The following is an 8,523-nucleotide window of genomic DNA, read 5'->3' on the forward strand; positions in this document are numbered from 1 at the left end:
ATGCGCGGCACGCGTTGCGAATTTCGAGTCCTCGAATCCTCTCTTTCGAATGCAAATAACGCGGATAGATTGCTCGTTTGAAAACTCGGTTTCTGAGACGAGCTGTCCAACTGTTCCATCGATATGTGAAAACTTCTCTCGCTGGAGGAGGATAACTCAATACGATCGATGGAATATTCCAAGGTTTTGCGGCACGAGAATTATTCTCGATCGATAAAACAAACTCAAACACCGTATTCTCTTTCGATAAGTAATTTTTGGTATTTTTACAACAGGTATATAAATTTTCGATCCAAAGATTCGTTCTTCGATGGAGTGCTCCATCGATTCCGCAATATTCCGCAAAGTGAATTCGGTTTATAAAAATCAAACGCATTCTTACTTAGTTTTCATATTTTTATAATGATACATGTAAATATCTGATCCGAAAAAAAGATCGCATTCATCTGTTTAAGGGCGATCTCAAATTGTTTTTAAAAGTTGAACTTTATGCTCTCGCTTAATAAATTTTACGATATGGATATGGATATACAAATAATCGATCGATTTTGGGACGTTATCGAATCGTTTTCAATAATCAAACGCTGTGCCTTTTAATCTCCGTATTTTATAATATAATAATAAAATATCACGTAAATATCTGATCGAAAAGAGAAAGATCCTTTTCTTCGATTGCATTTATCAATTCTGGGATATTCGAAGTGATCTCCAATTATTCCCAAAAATCAAACTTTCTGCTCTTTCTTAATCATAATTTTTACATATATAAATATCCGATCGAAAGAGAAGGAAAAATCGTTTTCTTCGATCGCATGCATCGATTCTGGGACGTTCGAAGCGATCTCGAATCGCTCCCAACAATCAAACGCCCTCTAATAGTAACCTCCGTATTTTTACAATGAAATATCGAGTAAAAATCCGATCGAAGGAAAAGGAAAGATCGTTTTCTTCGATCGCGATCCATCGACTCTGGGATGATTCAATTCTCGAATCTCGTCCTGATCACAGGAGCCGAGAGAGTAACACGCTTAATGCAAAGTCAGAGCGGCCACGTCGCTAGGGGCGAACGTAATCTTCTGATATTTCTGATACAGCATCTTCTTCAATTGTTCCGCGTGTTCCCGATTCCTGGTCTCGCAGATCACTCTCACGTCCACGCTGAAGAAGTCCGTCATGATCCAAGTCCGCTCGTACGTGATGTCCTTTATCGAGACACCGATGCTCGCAAGCGTTCTGCAAAGCTCCGCGATTTCGTCCGGTCGATCGGACACGGTCACTGTGAACTTCAAAAGCCGCCCTTCCACCGCCAGCCCCCGTTCCAAACACCTGACGAGGACCATCGTGCCGATGTTTCCGCCGGACAGAGGCAGCACCACTCTACAATACGAAAATCAAAGGCGAGTTGTTACCATCCCTTTGACGATCTTATACTATACCAGCTGTTAAACAGAGTTGCGCAGAGAAAAGGAAAAATTTTAATAACAGTCAATTTTTAACGTAATGTGAATAATTTCATAATTTCATAATTTCATAATTTCTCGTTCGTGATAAAAGGATCTCTCATACCTTACCCTGTTATTTTATATTCTCGTGTTGGTAGCATTAAAAGTGGACCAAGTAGTCGAATATAAAATATAAGACAGGGAGATTCAAGATTTGATTAAGAAAACGAATACTAGACGACGGAGCAACCTTTTTCCTTTCAATTCTTCCAGCTGACCAGCCAAGATGGCGGCCAATCCAATAGCACCGGCGCCCTCGACGATACACTTGTCGTCCTCGAGCAGTTTCAAGATCGCGACTGCGATCCAATCTTCCCTCACGACCACCACTTTGTCGATCAACGGGTTCGCGGTCGCAAAAGCGTTGTATCCAACCACGGGGACGGCCAGGCCCTCGGCCAGTGTCGGACCTACGGGCGTGTACGTCGGTCGACCCGCTTTCCTCGCCCTGTAGAAACTCGGACACATTTCCGACTCGACGCCCTGTGAAAATTGGACGGAAGAAAGCAGATATTATCCATGGAGGGAAAAGAGAGGAGAGGAAAAGATTCGCTCACGATGATCATTACACCGGGATGAAGGCTTTTCACCGCAAGAGCTACGCCCGCGATCAAACCACCGCCCCCGATCGGGATCACCACAGCGTCTATGTTCGGCACCTGCTCCACGATCTCGAGGCCGAGCGTTCCTTGTCCCGCCACAATGTCCGGATGATCGTACCTGTATATAGAATAGAGAAGAAGGGCTCGTCAAATTTTCCTTTAGTAGTAACTGGTGATAGGCAAAATTACGATAATTAATTAATTAAATTAAATTAATTAATTATTGAATACGTGAGCGAAAATTTTTTAACCGGTTACTTTCCTACCCATTTATGTACACCAGCCCTTTCTCCTTGCCCGTTCTGAGCGCGGTACGCCTCGCCTCTTCCATATCGGGGCCATGGACGATCACGTTGGCGCCGTATTGGCGACAAGCGATTATCTTGATGACAGGCGCCATCACAGGCATCACCACGGTCACCGGTATGCCAAGCTTGTACCCGTGATAAGAGATTGCTGCGGCGTGGTTACCGCACGAGGCCGAGACCACGCCGAGCTTCTTCTGTTCGTCGGTCAGCATCATCAGGGCGTACCTCGCCCCGCGCTCCTTGAAGCTTCCGGTTACTTGGAGGAAATCTTTCTTCAGGTACAGGTCTACGCCGATCGTGTCCGACAGCCGCGATTTCTGTGCAAGAAGCGCAATGTTTTTTATTTCTTTTTTTTTCACAGGAGGGGAAATTTCGAGGGGAAGGAACAATGGAATTCTTTATATTCGTTTCGTGAATTCGTTTCTAGGAATATCGTGTTAAGTTAATACTGGATCGATTTTCAGTTTTACTCGAATCAGGATGGTTCGAGTGAACGAAGAAACTTTTATTCGAGGTATTGGATTTTTTGGAAGACGAATTATACGTAGATATTTCACCGAACGATCTAATGTCTGTTTATTCTTCGAAATAATCTTTCGGGGAGGTTAAAAAAATTCTCTTCTTTTTCAGGTCTAATTTATATTTTTCCCTCGATAAAAATTTTCCCACGAGGAAGTGAACGAAACTTGCGTTTTTTTTTTATATATGTGAAATATCGAAATATTACAGGAATATTTTCATTAAATTTAATAGAATGGTGATACGTTAATAATCGCGTTAAATACGGTGAGAAGTGGGATAAATCGTACCACGCATGGTGTGTTGACGATGTCGTATTTGATCTTGAAAGCGGCCGACGTGACGTTCTTGAAAGGGATGGTCTGGGGATTATCCTCGACGCAATACGGATCGATCAGATCCTCCTCCTTCACTTCCTGCGTTCCCCCCCTTGCGCTCGACGAAATTAATTCTCGTCCAATAGCGTGACGTAACGTGATAATTACGTGATGAATCGTTATCGAACTCGTAAACGAACGGTTACGAAAAACGCGCCCGTATGAAAATGGCAACATGTAACCCCTCGACGTAAAACGAGACGAAAACACACAACGTTCGATTCCTCCCGTTCCATTCTTTTTCGAAGCCGATCCGTTCTACTCGATTCAAACCAGGCGCACAGGTGTCGCTATGCACGCGCGCCGCAAACGATCGCATTCGACGAAATTAATCCTCGTGGCGAAATTAATAACGTGATGATTGCGAAACGAAAAATTCGCGTCTACGAAGTTGGCACAACACGTAATTCCTCGAAACGAAAACGATCTGCGAAAGGGTGGAGGTTACTCTCGTTCTCGTATCTCTGTCCGACTAAAGTCGAAATTGATGATCAATTTCGCGGGTGTACACGTTTACAAGTCGATGCGCGTTGCGAATTTCGAATCCGCTCTTTCGAATGCAAATAACGCGGGGAGATTGCTCGTTTTTTGAGACGACTGTAACTGTTCCATTCTTGTAGCAACTTTTCTCGTTAATTATGGGACAATAATTCGTACAATGGAAATTAATAGGGTATTTTCTCTGATTTGCGGGACGAGAACTATTTCAATCGGTAAAACTCAAACACTGTGCACTGTCTTGATAGTAATTCTTGTATTTTTACAACAGGTATATAAATTTTCGATCCAAAGATTCGTTCCTCGATCGAATACTCCAAGTCTAAGTCTATCGATTCCGCAATATTCCGCAAAGTGAATTAAATTTATAAAAATCTAACGCTGCGCTCTCTTTTAATACTAATTTTCATATTTTTATAATGATATATGTAAATATCTGGTCGGAAGGAAAGATCTCAAATTATTCCCAAGTATCAAATTCTGTGCTCTTTCTTCATTATAATTTTCGTATTTTACATATATAAATATCGAAAAAAAAAGAAAGATCGTTTTCTTCGATCGTATCCATCGATTGTGGGACGTTCAAAGCGATCTCGAATTGCTCCCAAAAATCAAACTCTGTCCTCATTAACAATAACTTCCGTATTTTTATAATAAAATATTACGTAAATATCTGATATAAAAGAGAAAGATCGTTCTTCGGTCGATGTTCAAAGCGATCCTGAATTGCTCCCAATAATCAAACGCTGTGTCCTTTAATAATAACCTCCGTATTTTTATAATAAAATATTACGTAAATATCTGATCTAAAAGAGAAAGATCGTTCTTCGATCGATGTTCAAAGCGATCCTGAATTGCTCCCAATAATCAAACGCTGTGCCCTTTAATAGTAACCTCCGTATTTTTATAATAAAATATCGAGTAAATATTCGATCGAAAGAGATCGAGACGTTCAAAGCGATCTCGAATTGTTCCCAAAAATCAAATTCTGTGCTCTTTCTTAATTATAATTTCCTATTTTTACAATAGATATATAAATATCCGTTCGAAAGAAAAAGAAAGATCGTTTTCTTCGATCGCATCCATCGATTCCGATGTTCAAAGCGATCTCGAATTGCTCCCAAAAATCAAACTCTGTCCTCATTAACAATAACTTCCGTATTTTTATAATAAAATATTACGTAAATATCTGATATAAAAGAAAAAGATCGTTCTTCAACCGATGTTCAAAGCGATCTTGAATTGCTCCCAATAATCAAACGCTGTGCCCTTTAATAATAACCTCCGTATTTTTATAATAAAATATCGAGTAAATATTCGATCGAAAGAGAAAAATCGTTTTCTTCGACCGCATCCATCGATTGTTCAAAGCGATCTCGAATTGCTCCCAATAATCAAACGCCGTGCTCTCTAATAAACCTCCATATTTTTATAATAAAATATCGAGTAAATATCCGATCGAAGGAAAAGGAAAGATCGTTTTCTTCGTTCGCGATCCATCGACTCTGGGATGATTCAATTCTCGAATCTCGTCCTAATCACAGGAGTTTCGGAGCCGAGAGATCTCTTACACGCTCACAGGCAAGTTCAGGGTGGCCACGTCGCTGGTCCCGAACACAACCTTCTGATATTTCTGATACAACATGTTCTTCAATTGTTCCGCGTGTTCCCGATTCCTGGTCTCGCAGACCACTTTCACGTCCACGCTGAAGATGTCCGACATGATCCAAGCCCGCTCGTGCATGATGTCCTTTATCGAGACACCGATGCTCGCCAGCATTCTGCAAAGCTCCGCGATTCCGCCCGGTCGATCGGACACGGTCACTGTGAACTTCAAAAGCCTGCCTTCCGCCGCCAGTCCGCGATCCAAACACCTGCCGAGGATCGTCGTGTCGATGTTCCCGCCCGACAAAGGCAGCACCACTCTATAAACGAAAATCAAAGGGGGCGAGTTGTTTCCATCTCTTTGACAATCGTCGACCGACCATACGACATATTAAACGCAGTGAACGTAATAAGAGTCAATTTACAGTGAATCATGAAGAACGAACAATTCAACGAATTGCATTTGTAATTTTTCATTAAAGATAAAAATCGATTCGATGCTGCGTCTTGGTTCACATTTTGTTTCGTCGTAGCATCAAAAGTGGACGAAATAATTGAGTGATATAAAGTGACGTAAGGGGAGATAGGTTGAAGATTTGAATAGAACGAATACCGATGATGGGGCTACCTTTTTCCTTTCAGCTCCTCCAATTGGCCAGCCAAGATGGCGGCCAATCCAGTGGCACCTGCACCCTCGACGATACACTTCTCGTTCTCGACCAGTTTCAAGATCGCGATCGCGATCCATTCCTCCTTCACCACCACCAATTTGTCGATCAACGGATTCGCGGTCGCAAAAGCGTTGTATCCAACCACGGGGACGGCCAGGCCATCCGCCAATGTCGAATCTATACGAGTGTACGTCGGTCGATCCGCCTTTCGTGCCTTGTAGAAACTGGGACACTTCTCCGACTCGACGCCCTGTAAAAATTAGCCGCAGGGAAAAGAGGGATGCGAATATCACCCATCGAGCCCTCGATGAGGGGAGAAGGAAAAAGAAGGAGGAAAAATACGATCGCTCACGATAATCGTTACGTTCGGATGAAGGTTCTTCACGGCCAAAGCTACGCCCGCGATCAACCCACCGCCTCCAATCGGAACGACCACTGCGTCTATGTTGGAAACTTGCTCCACGATCTCGAGACCGAGCGTGCCTTGCCCCGCTATAACGTCCGGATAATCGTATCTGAATATGAAACGATGAATACAGCGTAAGAAATAGCGTGTAAAGAGAAGGAATACTCGTAGAAAAACAGTAGCTAATGGTAGATAGCCGGAATTTAATATTTTGAAATTACGATAATTATAGATCAAATATTAATCGGTGGAAATAATTTTCTATTCCGCAGCACGAGACAGTGGCAAGTAGAATATGTACCCATTTATGTACGTCAGCCCTTTCTCCTTGGCCCGTCTAAGCGCGATACGCCTCGCCTCTTCCATGTCGAGGCCATCGACGATCACGTTGGCGCCGTATTGGCGACAAGCGACGATCTTCATGATAGGCGCGATCACGGGCATCACCACTGTCACCGGTATGCCAAGCTTGTACCCGTGATAACACAGCGCGCCGGCGTGGTTGCCCAGCGAGGCCGAGATCACGCCGATCTTCTTCTGTTCCTCGGACAGCATCACCAGGGCGTACCTCGCCCCGCGCTCCTTGAAGCTTCCGGTTACTTGGAGGAAATCTTTCTTCAGGTACAGGTCTACGCCGATCGTGTCCGACAGCCGCGATTTCTGTGCAATGTATTTTTATTTAATCTTTTCTGTACCCTCGTCAGGCAAGATGGTTCAACCGAATGGAGAAACTTTCGCGATGATGGTATTTTTCGAAAGATATTTTTGAAAAAACTTTTACTATCTATCTATCCTTTAAAATGATCTTTTATGACGAAACACGAGCGAGGAAACTTGAACGCGTATCGAAATATCGGAATGTTTTAATCAAATTTCGTTAATAATCGTGGCAACGAAGGGAACGAAATAAATGGTGATACCACGCATGGCGTGTTGACGATCCCGCATTTGATCTTGAAAGCGGCCGACGTGACGTCCTCGAAGGTGATCCTCTGGGGATTATCCTCGACGCAATACGGGTCGTTGAGGTCGTCCTCTTCGTTCTCTTCCTGCAAACAGAAACGCACACGCTCACCCTTCTTCCCGCAACCCCCTCGAAACGAATATTAGCGCAACGAGCAATGTGTCGCGATGCGCACAGCAGATCGAACCACGGTTCGTTTCAACAGTTGAATCTCGTTAATACCCCCTCCCTCCCTTCCATTCGACGAAATTAATTTCGCTCGTACATATTAAATCCGCGCATATACGTAGAGGGGCGAGAAATGCGACAATAATTACTTGACGGATCGTTGTTGTCGACGAGTTGTCGAAATCGTTGCTCCCGCTCTCGGCGATCAGATCGAACTCCTCACCGTTCTGATTCAAATTCCTCATGGCGCGTGTCCTCGTGGCGCGTGGTCGCGGACGGGAAAAATGGACTGCGAAGTAAGAAGCCGATCGATCGCGTGTTACTTATTCGATCGGGGAAGGCCGTCGTGTCGTCCGACCTTTGTCCTTATCGCCGCGACCCTCGACCCCCTTTCCCTCCCCGTGGAAGAAAGAGAGAGAGAGAGAAAGAGAAGAGAACCGAAAGCTGACCGATCGTCCGTAATATTCCTTCCGATATATCCCTATCCCCCTTTTTTCCCCGAACGATAACGCGGCCAGTTAATAACAATAATAGCCTCACTCGCGGGTGAAAACATTCGCGGAACACTGCCTCGGGCGGACGATCTTGGAACGAACGGAGTTGTTGCGAGTCGCGTGATGAAACGCGTGAGCAGACTTGTCCACGATAAATAAAATGAAACGAGCGATAAACTTTGCCCCCTTTTGTAAATGAGCGATAAATAATAATAACGAGCAACGAACGGCGATTAATAATAATAATAATAATAATAATAATAATAATAACAACAATAACAATAATAATAATAAAGTTCGCAGTTAACGTCGAAGGAAAAACACGATCCTTGTTTGCTCGCTCGCGTCCCGAAATCGACTACCGGTCCTCGTCGGTTCACGATATATGCAGCGAATATATAGCTCTATG

At 43.6% G+C, this 8,523-nt stretch overlaps 2 protein-coding genes across 5 annotated transcripts; both read right to left on the reverse strand.

The window, feature by feature from the left end:
• Nucleotides 1-375: 375 nt before the first annotated feature.
• LOC107994440 (L-threonine ammonia-lyase-like) lies at nt 376-3,905 on the reverse strand. Its single transcript, XM_017051364.3, has 5 exons — nt 3,222-3,905; nt 2,371-2,729; nt 2,060-2,222; nt 1,693-1,985; nt 376-1,377 (listed from the first exon to the last, which is right to left on the reverse strand). Exons 1-5 carry the CDS (start codon nt 3,483-3,485, stop codon nt 1,029-1,031), a joined length of 1,428 nt encoding a protein of 475 aa, XP_016906853.2. The 5' UTR covers nt 3,486-3,905; the 3' UTR covers nt 376-1,028.
• Nucleotides 3,906-4,043: 138 nt separating this feature from the next.
• On the reverse strand, nt 4,044-8,480 carry LOC107994441 (L-threonine ammonia-lyase-like). Of its 4 annotated transcripts, none has more exons than XR_009829712.1 (7): nt 7,770-8,480; nt 7,409-7,537; nt 6,790-7,148; nt 6,435-6,597; nt 6,040-6,332; nt 5,226-5,731; nt 4,044-4,700 (listed from the first exon to the last, which is right to left on the reverse strand). XR_009829712.1 is itself a non-coding variant. In XM_062074928.1 (6 exons), the coding sequence occupies exons 1-6, from the start codon at nt 7,863-7,865 to the stop codon at nt 5,374-5,376; spliced, it is 1,398 nt and encodes a 465-aa protein (XP_061930912.1). In that variant the 5' UTR covers nt 7,866-8,479; the 3' UTR covers nt 4,044-5,373. The 4 variants fall into 4 exon arrangements, 2 of the variants coding, with proteins under 2 accessions (XP_061930912.1, XP_061930913.1); XR_009829711.1 differs by having other exon boundaries at nt 4,044-5,088; nt 7,770-8,479; XM_062074928.1 differs by having other exon boundaries at nt 4,044-5,731; nt 7,770-8,479.
• Between the last annotated feature and the right edge of the window lie 43 nt (nt 8,481-8,523).

Source organism: Apis cerana, linkage group LG5, assembly GCF_029169275.1.
Source record: "Apis cerana isolate GH-2021 linkage group LG5, AcerK_1.0, whole genome shotgun sequence".
In the NCBI taxonomy this organism is placed as follows: Eukaryota; Metazoa; Arthropoda; class Insecta; order Hymenoptera; family Apidae; genus Apis; species Apis cerana.